The sequence below is a fragment of the Parasteatoda tepidariorum genome, chromosome 12 (assembly GCF_982258835.1).
Source record: "Parasteatoda tepidariorum strain Cologne lab strain chromosome 12, Ptep-v5.0, whole genome shotgun sequence".
NCBI classification, from domain to species: Eukaryota; Metazoa; Arthropoda; class Arachnida; order Araneae; family Theridiidae; genus Parasteatoda; species Parasteatoda tepidariorum.
Genome location: NC_141766.1, coordinates 58,337,285 through 58,354,720, shown reverse-complemented (window position 1 = coordinate 58,354,720; position 17,436 = coordinate 58,337,285). Strand labels below are relative to the sequence as shown.

Genomic DNA, 17,436 nt, shown 5'->3' with positions numbered 1-17,436 from the left:
GCAGAAAAAAACAACTTTCGAAAAATTCTGCAGAAAATAAAAAAAAATTTTTTACTTCTCAAATGAAAAATCTTTCTGCAAGAACACTGTAATGCTCTGCAATAGTGTCACCATGATTCTGCTATGGAGCATACAATTATGCAAACTATGTACTATGATTTTTCCAATCACTATGTTTTGTTGAGAGTCTGAAATTAGATAAATAACCTCTTCCAGTGAAAGTCAACGTTCACAGTCCCTTTGATGAATGTCAGAATTAATATCATTATTTTGATCCTATAGCACATTATTTTGATCCTATAAAAGAAAATGTCTAAATTCAATAATGATTCTTTGACGAAAAAGTTTGTCTTCCATTATTTCCTTCTTGCTGTCGTATCACTGAAAACTGACATTGTAAGTGAGAACTAATGACATCAAAAAAAAAAAATTCCCAACAATTCAGCATAACAAATGTCAACCTTTGCTAGTGTATGAAAGGAATAATAAAATTTAATATATATTTTTAAACCTTCACAAAAGTGATTATATGGATGTCAACATTCACTAATTTTGGTCTTTCACGATAACAACACAGTAATTACATTTGGATGAAAGAAAAAAATTTCACTTTAATTTGAATTAATACAAAAATACAAGAAACATCAACACAAATAATATTACTAAATACCTAATTAAATATTAGGACACACCCTTGAGACTATTGATTTTTTATCACAAATTTCTAGGTAATGGAATGCTGAATAAACCATTTGCATTTTAATTTAATTTTAATTAAAATTAAAAAAAATTAGCATCTAATTTGAGTAAACTTCATTTTACTTAGAATAGCAATAATTTTTATTCTAAAATTTTAAGTTTTTAATCACAGTATTAATATAAAAAATTCACAAAAGTGAAACAAAAGTAAGACATTGTCAAATTTCTTACTTTATTAAAGGCTGTTAAAAAAAGTTTTCACACCCTTAAAAGTAAGAAGTTTTTAAATAAAGATTAATTATAACTATCCAAAATGAATTTTAACACAAACATACAAGGCTAAAAAAATGTTGCTTTTTTTCGGGACATTAACCTTCCTTTTTGCTTCTGTCAAAATGACAGGTACCACTTGCATTTTTATATTAATTTTACCCTCCATTTCTTGTGTCCCTGGACTGGATTGCCAAACTGGATAGTCCATAAGTTACACACCAAAAAGATTAACACAATCAATTTTATGAGCCAGGAATCACGTTTGTTTCTCAATCTATACACCAGATAGTTTAAAACAAATCAACTGATTTGCCAAACAGATGAACTCATAAAGTAAATCTGCAACGTCACTGAAATTTAGAAATTATAGATTTGAGGGTCTAAGACTTCAAAATTCCTGTTTTGTTTAAAGATAGTCCCTATTGAAAGTCATAAAAGCAGTCCTAATTTAAAAATACACAGGAAAAGTAAATATTTAATGATTTGAAAAAATAATAAAATAGCAATTTACAAATTATTTGAACTATAAACAAAATAACATATCAGTTATCCTTCAAAGTTTAAAATCTAATTACCTCTTCCAAAGAAAATTGTGTTATTTTTTATACATACACACTTATAATTACGATAACACTTTGTTAATGACGGGCAAAATCAAGTTAAACAGAAAACAAAAACTAAATAGTGTCTAAATGGACAACAAAAGAAAAATAAACAAAGTATACACATACAGTATTTAATCATTAAAAAATTGAGTCACAGTAAAAATTAAAGAAATAAAAAATATTCTTGTCTACAATTACTTTTAGCTTAATAAAACAAATCAAGATTAAAAATAAAATTCTAAAAAAAACTTACCACTTGTACTAAACTATAAGAATAAAAGTTAATAATTAAATAAAGTTCAAAGCTTTCTTAATCATCAGAAATTGCAAAACTCTACATAAAATAAAATTTAAAAAATTGCACTTTAAATAATGTTTTGCAAGTAAAATAAAACTAGTACAAAATTAATCAAAAAAAAAAACTTAAGTATTTGTATTCATATTGATATAACTTACAGTATTATTCGCAAACATTTCGATGTCTCCTTCATTCCCTGCATAAAAAAATACAGATCCATTTCTTGAGTTGAAGTAATCAGAATTAATCAAGTACCGTTGTTGAAATTTGTCATTGTTTGAATAGCCAAAATGATCCACCTAAAGAAGGACCATTGTTAATTCTTTTTCAATTATACTCAACTAAACATTCACATAAATCACTAAAAATAATAATTAAAAATGTTTTAGTAGCTTAGAAATTCTTTTCATACTGGAATAAGTAAAGAAAATTATTACATGCTTAATAGTAAGAAATGAAGTCAAAACTTCTTTATAAAATTCTTTAAATAATGAATAAACAATGAACAATTACAGTATTTTTTTTTTAAATCTTAATTAAATTAGAATTAATTAAAATCCATAGATATCATTTTCTAACTGGTAATTATTAAGTTATTGTTAACCCACTGCCGATTTTGCATGTAGAATGTCATATTTTAACCAGCAGTCTTTCCCGCATAGCAAAACCAGTTTTTCCATATTATTATATAGGAAAACAGTGAATTGGGGAGAAACATTCTGCCAATTTAGCCCATTTACTAAACTGCCAGTGATGTAATCAAAAAATAAAGTTTATCACAAACTAATGATGGTTATTATTCATGGGTTCCACAATGCTTGTGATAAAAAAATCTAAAAAAACTTAACTCTTCCGTAAGGTATATATTTTTTAACTAACTTTACAAAAATATTTTTTCAAAGAGGTGCAACCAGGAAACAAGTGCATAAAAATGTCTCAAAAATCATGTATAAATATTTTTACTTATTCATTTATGAATTTTTTAATTCTGAAAAATATGCAAATTTCAAAAATAGTAATAATGAATTTAAATTCCATAAAACAGGATTTTAAATATTCGTGATCGTAACACTCGAATACGCCATCTAGGGAGAAGACCAGTTGAGGGAGGTCTTAACCTACCTCCTTCTCTCCCCTCCTCTTCTTAGTTGTATAGGAATATACTAGGATATTTTCACCTTTCTTCATATTTTTCATATTTAATAGTCAAAAATAATTTTTTTTTAAATTTCCACAACGCTTTCGTTTAAAACTATGTTCAATGCACTTTTCAGTTTCTTACAGTTTCCTAACTTAAAAAGTTTTTAATCTACTTGAAAATCAAGACAGAAACTAACGTACTTCCTTCTACGACTCTCCAAATGCTAATGGTGAAAGTATGCGAAATGTTGCCATAGTTAAAGAATTCTGCTCCACTCAACCTGTAGCCATTTTGTTCGCCAATAGATTTAAAGATTTAGTAATATTTGAATTGTAACATTATTTTTAAAAAATTAATTAACTTAAGCTTTTTTATGCATAGGACTTATGAAATATTTTCACTGGCAATTGCAATGTTCAAGTAAGCCACATGAGGGGAAATTTGATAAAATGTCTAGAAGCTTTTCCTTTCCTATGTTTTTATGTCCCTTCCCACGTTAGTAATTTTTATTTTTTAAATTAAAAATAAAAAAGTGTCATTATTTTTAAATTAAAGAATATAATATGATCACATTTAATATGACGCAAAATAAAAATCATATCTATTACAAAAGGGATCATTTAATTATTAAAACACAAAAAATTTTAATTATGGCAAAACAAGACACTAGTAATGTTCAAAGTCAATATAAATGTCTGTTTTTTATTTTTTTCAAGCAATATGCATTCACTTAAACTTTCTTGCTTTTTCTTTGCAGATATTTTTTTATAGATTTCAATTGAAATGCTGAAAAAGTTTCATTTTAATAACTATTTTTCAAGCAAACTAAAAAAAAAAAAACATTCAGTTTTTATCATAATTTTTTTAAAACAAATTACTTTTATCAAATTATGATCATGGTCTATGTACTAGACCATAAACATAATTTTTTTTCACCAATTTTTTTCATGAATAGGAAAAGCTAACTTTTTGGAAAAAAAAAAGCTTTCTTGAAAGTAGTTAGCAATACTGGTGCATTTTCTGCATACACTACTTTACTTATTCAATGATTTTATTTCATCACAATAAATTTAAAGCATTTAAAATATAAAGATTTTAACATATATTTTATGACTTCTCCAAGTCAAAAATATACTGAACACAAGACATGCAGGATAAATTCTCCGAAACAGATATGCTACAAATCTGCATTTTTTTTTTTCATTTTAGATTAACAATTAATAGTAATGACATTTTACAAAAAGGTTCGTAAATGTGAAATTAAAAACTTTTCAACAAAATAGGTCTGAATATTGAAAGTAATGTACAGAAATATCCCCCCCCCTACCTTTCCAATGTAAACACAAGAAAAGAAAATTCTTTTTACTGCCCAAAAGGTAAAGGAAATATATAAAGAGCTAAGGACAGTTTATAATTTGTTTGCTTTTTTTTTAATGTTACATTCTTACATCTAACTATTCCATAATATTAATTCCAGATATATACTTGAGAAATCTTCTGAACAATTTGAATCGCTATATTGCTCCAAACTCTTCATACATATAAATATGAATTGTCAACAGAAAGAAGAAATTCACATTTTAACAATAGAAAAAGTACAAAAAAAATTTCAAAAAGCTCAACTCAGTTTAAAATTTACTATTCATAATATAAAAAATAATATAAATTAAGGGATAAAATAAAAATACAATAATATAACACTAAAGTTTTTAATAGAAAAAGTCTAACTCTACATTTTCAACGCTGTTTTTGTGGTAAGAAAATCTCTTTTAAGAATTTAACAGAATCTCAAGAATTATATAATGCAATAGCAAAATTAAATATTAATTAAATTTAAATACATTAGGACGTTCTCATTTAATGTACATGGAAATAACATAAATAATTAAAAATTAAGAGGGATAAAAATAGTATATTAGATAAATAATTAACAAAACGTTTCACAATTATTGATACAGCGTTTCTAATAATTTCAACGATTTCCAAGAAATAAAAAGCGATAATTTCAGAAATATGGTGATGAACAAAACTTTTAAAATAAACTAAGCAAAAGGTGAGAAAAAAACACTTTATAAATTTCTTTAATTATAATCATGAAAAGGTAAAACTTCAGTACCCGTTGCTCAAAATATTTTATATCATACTTGTATCCGACACAATAACTAACAGTCAATATTCCTATCAGCAGCAAGTTAGAAATAAAAAGTTTCATTTTTAAAATATACATAAAATGTAAGAAATAAAGAATAAAACTTATCAAACTGTCTTCATAACAAATTTAAATTCAGATATCCCGGTGATCACGCGCAGAACCGAAACTCAAATCAAAACAGCAGAAGAAGTAGAAGTTTTTAAAGTACATCTTTCTGGGTCACTCATTACGCAAATAATCACTGTATTACTTATGCTAGCCTTCAAATTTGATATGAGATTCTTGATAAAATATAACTCAGTGACACAACAAGAAATACAAACACAGTCGCCAAGTCATGCCCTTGTTTTAAAATGAGAAATTATCTTTTTTTCTGTTATTAACAGGAAATTACAGAGAAGAAAAATGAGTCTTCATAAATCAACCATCTTAAAAAATAGCATTACATTAAAAAAGATAGCAAAAAGATTAAACATTTAAAAAAGGAAGACAGAAAAATAAGCTTAATTGGATCGACATCATAGCCCTTACTTCTCAACCTGTGCTCTGAATTTTGTGAATTTTGAATCAAATTATTGTTCTTTTTTTTTTTTTGTAGTTGTAGTGTATTTACGTCGCACTAGAGCTTCACAATGGGCTATTGGCGACGGTCTGGGTAACATCTATGAAGATGATCCGAAGACATGCCATCTCAATTTTGATCCACTGCAGAAGGGATTCGGTAGCCCGACGTCCTGCACGCGAAGTACAGTAGTAGAAGAACAGTACGGTATAACAGTAGTAGAACGGTAGTTTAACGTGGACCAAAACCGCACACCCTCGGTCCCTACGTAGACTGATCCAAGTGGTCACCCACCCGCACACTGACCGCAGCCAGTGATACTTGACTTCGCTGATCTGCTGGGAACCGCGTCTTAACGATCAGTCCACTGCAAGACTTTTTCTTTCTGTTTAAATGTTTTATAAATTTTTCGAGTTATGGATATTTTAATACAATATTAATCAATGGATATTATAGCTTCCCATGACAACCATTCTTTCATATGAAATGGTGCTTCCTAGTAATGCCTTTCTGCCAAACGCTCTGTAACATGGAGATAGCGGGTTCGAATCTCACCGTAACCCTGTAGTTCCTTTCTAGAAGCAATTTACACAGCATAAGATTACCCTAAACGTACATGCAACTGTTTACATTATTACATGTCAGATAAAATGCTTGCGCATGCGGGAATCACATTGACGTGCGATCACATTTGCGAATCACGTGAGCTTAGGATGCTCCATTACTTGTGCTATCTGTTCTACAGCTTGAAGTCCCGCAGTGAACTGATCGTTAAGACGCGATTCCCAGCAGATCACCGAAGTCAAGCATCACTGGCTGCGGTCAGTGTGAGGGTGGGTGACCACTTGGATCAGTCTGCGTAGGGACCGAGGGTGTGCAGTATGGATCCTCGTTAAACTGTTCTACCGTAAAGTGCTCGACTTCGCGTGCAGGTCGTCGGGCTACCGAAGTGGGGGTGCCATAACCTCTGCAGAGGATGAAAATTGCGATGGCATGCCTTCGGATCATCCTCAGGGATGCTTCCCAAACCGTCGCCGACAGCCCATTGTGCAGCTCTAATGCGACGTAAATGAACTACAACTGCAACATCTACAGCTTGAATGGGGCTCACTATAGCCTTATTTTTTGATGAGCGCACAAGCCTGCATTTGTATGTGCAACAAATAATAGAGAAATTTATTGTTTGAAACCAGTTTTAAATTAATTCCACAGTTCAGAAAATCATAAAAAAATCCATACATTACCCGTCAAAGAGCCGCGGTAGTCCAGTGGCTAAAAGAATAGGACTAGAAGGGCTGGGGTTTGGTCCTTGACTCTGCTAAAACACACCAAGACCAGGCGATATACTTGCTCATCAAATCTATGGAATCAAAAATCATGTAGTCGGTGACTGAGGGGTATCCGGAGAAAATTTGCTTCCCCTTCAGATCCATGTCTAAATCGAGGAAGTGGATCCCCTCTGCAGAGAATCAAATTTATGACGGCATGTCTTCGGATCATCCCCACTCCACGGATGTTTCCCAGACCATCGTCAATAACCCATTGTGCAGTTTTAGTGCGACGTAAATAAACATCACGACACCAAATAATCAAAATAAAACAAGCTTTTACAAACAAATGCGAAATAAACAATTTCATCTCTTAACTTTAAAATAAAACGATTGCATTGTGTTAGTTCCTGGACTCAAAACCAAAACACATTTTATAAATGCTTATGTCAGCGCGACCTATGCTCTTGACTTAGCATGCTTTGGTGCGCGTAAATTTTTTTAAAAAATGTTCTAAAATTTTCGTAAACATACACATATTTTCTGAAAATAATTATACCTATCCTTTCATTTAAAACCAGCTCTTTAAATATTAATTTCAAAATTTAATTTCAGATTTAATGTCTAAAAATGTATTGAAAAATATAAAATGCTAATTATTTGCTAGATATCAAATAATCAGAAGTGTGCTATAGCCCAAAAAAGTTATAGCGTCGCAGACATTTTTATGTATTTCGAAACTTATTTTAAAAATGGTGATAAATTTAATTTTTTACAGAAAATATTCTTTAAATTTTTTAATGGAAATTTTGAAATTTTTTGTAAAATTTACCACCAATCTCAAAACTTTATTTTTTTTCCAAATAATGATATTAGCGAGACATATGCTCCTGAATTTACGTGTTTCTAACTAAATTATCTTAATTTTTTTTAATGCTATATAAATATTTGTTGTCATGTATGGATAATTTAGGAAAACATGACACTTTTACTACCATTTGAAACTGATTTCAAATGAATCCCACTTTCACTAAACAAATAAATAAAAAAATAAAAATACCATTTGCCTTCCTAATGATTTCTTATAATGAGAATCAATAAAAAATGGCAAACTTAGCAGGAGTGAATTAACAGTTTCGTGATCCTTAAAAAAAGGAGAGCAATTTAGAACTAAAAGGGCATTATTTGCTTCTGGACTTTATATATATATATATATATATATATATATATATATATATATATATATATATATATATATATATATATATATATATATATATATATATATATATATATATATATATATATATACATTCGAGGGGACCTATGGAATAGTTTATGCGTATACTGGGCTAAATTATTTATTAAAAAAATTTAAATGGATAGTTTTAGAAATTTATGGACTTTTTTGAAAACACGGTTTCCCTAAATTGAAGTCAGTTGCTCCAATCATTCTTCAGAAAATACACTGGTGTACAAAACTTGAGCAACAAGTGTGTTTTTTGTCATAACTCTTCAAGAAATCATCCGATTGACATGAAATTTGAATATGATGTACATTATTTTGTACTTAAACGATGGTAAAGGAATAATGGCGCAGAAATGAATATAAAGCTTAAAGTAGGGTATGGAACAAAAAAAGGCTTCATTTGACATATAGTGGCGTTACACATGATTGCCTGAAGAAGCGTAAGTACAACTGGCAGATGTGCCCTAGTATGGGATATGCCCTCCCCTTACTGTAATTGTTGCTTGGTATCGTCTCTCCATGCTAAGCACCAGATTATCCAGGAGTTCTTGGTTTAAACGTCTCCATTCCTCCTTTAACGCATCTTTCAGCTGATGTGTGCTACCAGGAGGATACTGTCGTGTCGCAAGACGTCTCCCTAATGCATCCCACACATGCTCTATGGGATTTAGATCTGGAGAGTAAGCTGACCAATCCATTCATGTGATATCTTCACTTTCCAGTAGCTCTCGTACATTAGCAGTACGGTGTGGCCGGGCATTGTAATCCATAAAAATGAAGTCTGGTCCAATGGCCCCTCGGAACAGACGCACATGGGGTAGGATTACCTCACTGCAGTAGCGGTCTCCAGTTACAGAACCTCGGTCGAAGATCTGAAGCTCAGTCCGCCCGTTCAACATAATGCCGCCCCAGACGACAACTCCAGGACCACCGTAACGATCTCTTTCCGCGATGTTATTGGGATGAAATCGAGCTCCAACCTCTCTCCAGATCAACTGACGTTGAGAATCGCTTGTAGCACTAAAACGACTCTCATCTGTGAAGAGGACGCGACTCCATTGATGAGGTGTCCAGGCTTCGTGTTCTCTGCACCACTCTAAACGGTGCCGCCGATGGCTAACTTTTAAAGGTATGCACCCTTAGGAAAATTTGCCATAGAGAAGCCTATGGTAATCTATGGCAACCTATGGCTACCATAGAAATTTGTATGGCAAGATACCATACGCCTATGGTTACCATAGAGTTTTGTATGGCACAACACCATAAGCCTATGGCTACCATAGAGATTTGTATGGCACAACCCCATAAGCCTATGGCTACCATAGAAATTTATATGGCAAGATACCATACGCCTATGGTTACCATAGAGATTTGTATGGCAAAACCCCAAAAGCCTATGGCTACCATAAATATTTGTATGGCAGTATACCATAGACTAATGGTAACCATAAGGATTTGTATGGCACGTCACCATTGGCCTATGGCAACCACAGAAATTTGTATGGCAGTATACCATAGGCCAATGGTAACCTTAAAGATTTGTATGGCAGTATACCATAGAGAAAAGTTGATCTAGATCTCCACCAACGAAACAACAACTTCTATGGAGTCCTCAAAAACATCTTCTAAAAGAAAGAAATATCCATTATTTCACCCCGAAGTTAATTAAATTCAACATGTAAACCCACAAGGTATTCCTGGTGAGTCTTTTCCGGCCTCCGGGTGGCCAATTTTTCCATTTTTGAGTGTTTAAAATCAGATGTTCCATTGATTTAGGCTTAGAGTATCAGACCGCCATATTAACGTGTCATCCACTACAAGTGGAATCTTTCGCAAACTTTGGCTACTTATTTTAATATTTTTTCGATCTCATTCTTGGTCAAAAACAATTTATTGCAAACGCCTATGCGATTATCTATCTGAATTTATTAAGTTTTTTAATTTCCGGCTGTCTGGTACTTTTATCAGTGTTTACATTCTCATTAGTTTTTTATTTTAATTCCACTTAGGTTCTTGCAATGCTTTTTTACATTATCTTACATATGTTAGGGCTTTATATTTATTTTTTGTGTTTAATTTTTGCTTGCCATTAAATTGTCTTTTATCATGTCTCTGTGTTTTACTATTTTACAACTAATATTTAAGTATCCACATATATTTGTACAATGTTCTGTTACATGTTTATACATAGCTTAGGGTCATCACTTAACTAGATTTGCTGGATTACTGGTTGACAATTGTTTTGCTTCAATATCATCGACTGAACAGTCCCTGGCCATATCATCTGCTGCTATAACCAAAAATGCTTCTAACAATTTAATCTTTCCTTAAGTTTACAACTTTTTCGTCATAGTGATTCCCTATACCCAATTAATTTTTATTTACTATCCCTGACCAAGTGTAAATTTGTCAATAACAATTATTAATTTCACCAATTTTAATCATATCTTAAACATGTTTTGTATTTACCAGAGTCTCTATATTGTGTTCTCTTTTCTAAATGTGCTTAACACAACTCAACATAAATTTTCTGAGTTTTTTTTATCCCTCACTAGTAGGGGATCAACTAATTTAGCCTGTTTTCTATTCTTAGCTTTTCATAGTCTAATACCATCTTTTTTACGGATAAAATTTTGTTCACATGCCACCACTGGTTGCACCGTTACATATTCAGCTTTTGTCCCGTTTGATCTATTTTAAACTAATTTCGCTTCGACCACCCGCCCCACTCTTTTTCTTTTGAGTTTTAATAGTATTTTATTGTTTTAGTAGTCTGTTTAATTTTTAGTTTAGTATCACATATCAAAATTTAAAGAAATTTCATACTCGCTCCGACCATCGAACCGTTATTTTGCTTCGCATTCTTTTAGGTTCCTCTAATATCTGAGGCTTATCTAACTAATTATGATACCAATCAATCAAATTAACGTTTTTTATACTCGCTCCGACCTCCGGACCCACTTTCTATTTTCTTGTTTTTACAGCTTTAACAAATATTAGTTGCCTGTACTCAATATATTTTGTTCCTAATCAACATAACCAATATTTTCCCCACTCGCTCCGTCCACCGGACCCATTTTCCAGCGGTTAGTACTAACTGTTTGAAATTTATTTGAATAAGAACCGCATACAAAAAGGATTCTGCAAGTAAAACAGGAGAAGTTTATCAAAGAAATTTAAAAAAAAAAGCTTTCTGGATATATATTTATTCTACAATTATTAAGTTTTGCATTTTTAATATCCATTGCGAAAGATTCTTGTAAGTAATTATTTTTTGACGTACGGTAAAATATCAACGAGAAATGTTGCCATAGCTGTATGGCAAAGGTATACCATAACCTATGGAAAAATATTTCTTCATAAACTGTGGCACATCTTAGTTTTATGGCAAAAATTTGCCATATAAAAAAATGCCATAGGATATTCCTATGGGGTTTTGCCTATGGCAAAATTTTGCCATACACTTTTGCCACACACTTATGGCAAAACTTTGCCATACAAAAAAATGCCATAGGATATTCCTATGGGGCTTTGCCTATGGCAAAATTTTGCCATTCAAAAAAATGCCATAGAATATTCCTATGGGGTTTTGCCTATGGCAAAAATTTGCCATACATGTATGGCAAAATTCTGCCATACGTATATGGCAAAATTTTTGCCATAGGCAAAACCCCATAGGAATATCCTATGGCATTTTTTTATGGCACACCTATGGCAAATTTTCCTAAGGGCAGCGTTCAGGACGTCTAGCAAATAAGCCACCTTTGTGGAGGCGTCTGGCCACTGTAAATCTTGATACTTGTCGTCCTGTGGCTGTGCACAGTTGCTGAGACATGGCTCTCGCTGACTGAAAACTGTTTCTTTTCGCCTGGAGGACAATATAACGGTCATCTCTTGGAGTTGTTTTCCTTGGACGGTCACCACCAACCTTCCGAACAGCTGTGCCAGTAGTTTTAAAGGCATTCCAAGCACGAGAAACAACACTTTTGTTGATCCCGAACTCTTCGGTGACACTGGTCGCACTACGCCCCTCCTCAAGCTTCCTAATCATTCTTCCCCGAGTAAAGTCGTCTAAATGATTTCTTGAAGACATGTTTCTCAAAACAAATCACTTGCAGCGAATGTCTTTAACTACGGTGCTCTTCATCCTTTTATCACAGCTTTGACCTGCGCGCGCCGACCCACAAGGTTTACGTACACTTACATCACTTACGACGCTTTATTTCTAATATTTGCATACAATACTGAATTACGTGTATATTATACTCATATATGGCAGTACTTTTACTTTCGTTACTTGTACCGCCGGTACAAGTAAAAAGTACGTACTTTTACTTGTACTTCGTTACTTTTTAAATTTAGTACTTTTACTTGTACTTTCGTTACTTTTTTAGGGAAAAAGTACAAGTATTTGTAACGGAAATGTCGAATGAAATCGTTACTTTTTTCTAAAACTCGGTAAGCTTTCTAAAAAAAAAGAAAAAAAAATGCTTATGTTTTTTTAATTTATAAAATTAATGTGACATATATATGCATTCGCAGCTAACTTCGTGTTTAAATACCTTTATCTTTTAAAATTGTCTGTCCTGAAAGGAAAAAGACGGCTTTTTTGAAGAAGAGCTTCATAGTAACATTATTAAAACAACAGTTTGTAAACCTTAAACAAAGCTCTTTTAGATGGCGTGCGCGAAAGGTTTTGCGATGTGAAATCGCAGGAAGATTTATTATATGCTGCAGGTCTGGTACCTTGAATCAAATTTAATTGGTTGGAAGAAAAATCTAGGGAGGAGGCTACAAAAAAAACTGGAAAGAATTGTCCAAGCTGAACACCCTGCTATAACTATAACGTAACAGAAAAAAAAAAAAAACCAGGGATTTTAAATTTTCTAAAGTTGAAAACATCATGCCAATCACCAGCGACAGGAGAATTTATGGCATACATGAGCTCAAATGTCGAAACCGAAAGCATATCAATTTCGAATCGATACCCAATCGTAAAAAAATTATATGTGAAATATAATACTGCAGTACCTTCTAGTGCTCCCGTGGAGCGCTTATTCAGCGTGGCTAAGCACGTTCTGAGAAATTCTGGCAGCAGACTCAGTGACACCACTTTCGAAATGCAATTATTTTGCAAAATGAATAAAAATATTAATTAGCAAGTTATTTTCAATCATTTTCGAGTTTTATGCATTTATTTAATACATTTTAAATAAAAAATTTTGGATTTTGTTATTACAGGGTGCGTAGCGTTTGTAAATAGTACTTAAAGGTGCTTTTTTGGGGTTTTCGTTTTTAAAAGCTTTTAAAGGTGCTTTTTTCAGCTGGCGTTTTTAAAAAGTGCTTTTTTTTCCAAATTTTTTTTTTCTCCCTTCAGTGATATCTGGTGGATCCCATGCATTTCACGAAAAATGGGGAGTTTGCTACGTAATCATTCATGCGGACTTCATGTCGTACCCACGTTATGATTTGTGCATGCGCGCACACTTAAACCGAAACCCGAGTGCTCCAATTCGGATAAAGAATATCAGATCCTTATGAAATGTTTTTCTTTTTAATTTATTTTAATTTTATTCTTGTTTATTTTATTTTACTTCTAACACTTTTTTTTGACGTAGGGGGTAAGGGTACTTTTGTTCAGGGTCAAGTTGAATTCACTCGGTGATGTGGGAAAGTACTGATTGTTTCGATTTACGCCCGTTTTTTTTTGTTTTTTTTTAACGCTCAAACTGTTTATAAAAAGTTTTTGTTTTTCAATAATATCATTGATTGAATATGAATTTTTTGAGTGCTTAAAAATTTTTGAAAAGTGCTGGAAAAGTTTTTAAAAAGTGCTTATTTTTGATTCAAAGATTTGGCTACGCATCCTGTATTACGTTTTTCAATTTTGTGTTTGAACTCACTAATAATACATTTTTTACTAAATACACTTTTACCTAGTACATTTTTCACTAAAATTATGTTCATGCCCGACCTTGTTAAATAAAGCCCAGCCAAATCTCTAAGAACTTCATTTGTGCTATTGAGAACTATTATAATTACTATTTTAACTCTTGAAAACTCGAAGGTATTAATTTAGCCGCTGATACTAAAATTCGTTTACAAATTTTAATTAATCCGTCAGGCAGAAATGTTCGGAAAATGATTTTCTCGCATGACTTTAACATTAGCCATTGTTACAAATAAAACTGTAGACTGTTCTGTTTCAACTTATACTGCACATTCAGTTATTTTTTACTAGCTCAAAGATCACAAAGCTATCTGAAACCTTGTGTTTGCTTTGTTTATGTTTGTGCTTTTAAAACGTGTTTCTATCGAGTAATACAATTTTAAATCAATGGTAATTTAAACAAATAAAAAAAAATAATAAAAATTAGAATCAATAGATAAAATTTCTTTTTCGTGAAAATCCATAAAAAATTTGATATTAAAATTATATTTGATTTTAAAATTATATTATACGATTATATTATAAAATTATATTATAACTTTCTTTTCGAATTTAGAAATAAATTAATGTCCATAACTTTCAAAATTAAAAGTAATTAAATAAATAACAACAATTTTGCAAAAACATTAAAGAACATAAGAATATTATTCAATAAAATTTTAGGTTACTTTGAATTTTCGATTTCCTAAAAATGTACTTTTAAATCGTTACTTTTTTTGTTTAGTACTTGTACTTTTACTTGTACTTTTTACTCGTTACTTTTTAAAATAAGAACTTTTTACTTTTTACTCGTTACTTTTTTTAAAAATACTTGTACTTTTACTCGTTACTTTTTAAAAGTAACGTTGCCATATATGATTATACTGCAATTTCATGGCTATCTTATACTTTGTTGGGGAGCTGTGACCGAAAAACCACTTGTTGCTTAAGTTTTGCACACCAGTGTATCAAGTGATTTAAAGCTATTGACAAAATTAAACAAACTCTGCACGTTTAATTATTAAAAAAAAGAAGAAAAAAAAGAAGTTTTCAACAGCCATGATGGTAACTCAAAAACACGAGAATTTTCAAAATGAATTACAGCGTTTAATTTTAGTAAAAAAAAAAAAAAAAATGGTTATTGAAAGAGTTCCTGACTGTCGAAAACTGCTCATTTTAGTGAAATCCGTTTAATTAGAATAAAAATCTAGCAAAGCAATCTATTAATAAGATTCTCAAAAAAAAGAAAAAAAAAACGTGTAGGCTTCTTTATATTCCTCACCATATTTTTGAATGCTTTGGAGTTTTAAACTTTGATTTGAACTTTTAAGAATGTGTCTGGCGAGCAAACTTGAACTCGAAAAATATTTTCTCTCTTTTTAGACTGAAAGCTTTATTTTGATACCAAAAAAGTTGTCAGTATTTTGACAAGTCTCGTTGAAAAACTTTCTTCCATCCAATTCTTTTTCAAATGCCAAGACATTTTCAGCAAACACCCACAAACGTTTTCGTGGGAAACCTGCCATGGAAAATTGCCCAAGATTGGTCAGCGCTCCGAAACGCAAGAGCAACAACCACGAACAAACAAATGACTTATCTAAATGATAATCTTTAAGAAGCTTCCAATGTCAAGGAATTCAGAAGTATCTGCATCTAAGTATTATTTATAGCTCATCATTTTAGAGAAGATTGGATTAAAATAGATTGCTTATGGTAATCAATCCGTTACTTACTATCTATTGACTATCATACGAATTATCAAAACCATCAATTACTTTTAAATTGAGTTACAGAAAATTTACATAAAGATTGTCGTATAGAAATAGACATATATATATATTGAAAAATACACAACGGATCAAAAAAAATTATTATTGAATCAAAAAAGTCACTGATAAAAACGAATTAAAGAAAAGTTCCTGATTAAATTAGGTTGGTTACGGTAATCAATCAGTTACTTTCTATCCACTATCACAAGAATTAACAAAAAAGAAGTGGAGTACTTTTTAATTGAGTTACAATGAATTAACATTAAGGTAGTGGTATGAAAATGGTCAAATATCTCGGAAAATACAGAACGGATCAAAAAAGTTTATTATTAAATCAAAAAAGTCATTGATTAAAACGAATTAAAAAAGTCTTTGATTAAATTAGGTTGTTAACGTAATCAATCAGTTACTATCTATCCGCTATCACACGAATTATCAAAGAAGAGGAGTGCTTTTTAATTAAGTTACAGTAAATAAATGTAAATGTTGCCGTAAAAAATGGTCAAATAACTCAAGAAATGAACAACTGATAAAAAATTTAAAAATACACGTGTGAATTATTTTCAAAAAATGCGTTCAATAGTATCAAACTCAACCTCAACCCCCAACCTCACTTCCTTTGGTTGGGGGCAATTTCAAAATCTTGAATGAAAATACTTTTATTTTTAAACGCAAATTTGGATTTTACCGAAGATAGTTCAACGAACGAACAGGTTGTTACGTCTTGGTTCATAGGTAGTCTGTAATTGCAAAATAAAAATGTTATCAAAATTTTACGAATCATGGTTGAGGAAGGTGGGATTAAGAACATTGAAAGTTGTTCCATTACTGCATAAAATTTGAAGATATTTACCTCTCTTCAGTTACTTTGATTTTCTTAATTAACTTCTTTTCTTCTTTTTTTGGATCATGCTTCTTTGTGTGATTTTCAAAACGTTTTTTTTCCTCAAATTCTTATTTTTTTCCCTAATTAGCGAGCCTTTTCTTGAATGATGATTCTAAAAATATATTTCAGTCGATGATTAATGAAACACAATATAATATTGCTGGGTGTTTGGCTATGGTTGAATGATGTAAAACACAGTGTATATTTGGACATTTCATCATTAGTTTTTAGAGATTAGGTGATCTATCTCTATTAGCACTTAAATTGGTTGCTGCTTCGACTGTTAAAGTATTAGAAAATACTATAGAAGAAATTTGTTAAAATAATTATTTAAATGTCATTGGTGAGTTTTTAAATATGGACATACTTCGAAACGTTTGCGAAAATCGACACAGCTCAAAATGCGTGTTCACGAAAATGGGAAGAGCAAAAAAATATTCCTTTTCGGCTTTCAACCTAAATTTAGCAACTAAACGAGAAACTAAGTGTTAACTTTTCCTTACTTAAACACTAAGCATCTTCATTAGGGGTCTAAGTCCCCGACTTGAAGACGGGGTTGCTAGGTACCTGGTGATCTACAACTTTAAACAATAAAGTGAGTTTTA

At 31.2% G+C, this 17,436-nt stretch overlaps 1 protein-coding gene across 3 annotated transcripts in view; it reads right to left on the bottom strand.

Moving 5' to 3' along the window:
* The window catches only part of LOC107453508 (lysosomal Pro-X carboxypeptidase), a 48,001-nt gene extending 31,090 nt beyond the window's left edge, over positions 1-16,911 (bottom strand). The window contains exons 1-2 of one of the 3 annotated variants that reach the window (XM_087156114.1): positions 16,799-16,911; positions 2,034-2,174 (exon numbers count right to left, since the gene is read on the bottom strand). In XM_087156114.1, the coding sequence (XP_087012240.1) occupies positions 2,034-2,051 (18 nt within the window). In that variant the 5' untranslated portion in view covers positions 2,052-2,174; positions 16,799-16,911. Of the gene's footprint in view, positions 1-2,033; positions 2,175-5,132; positions 5,392-6,974; positions 6,999-16,798 lie in introns of those variants that run through there. The other 2 variants (XM_071188434.2, XM_016070376.5) reach the window with 2 other exon arrangements.
* Positions 16,912-17,436: the final 525 nt, after the last annotated feature.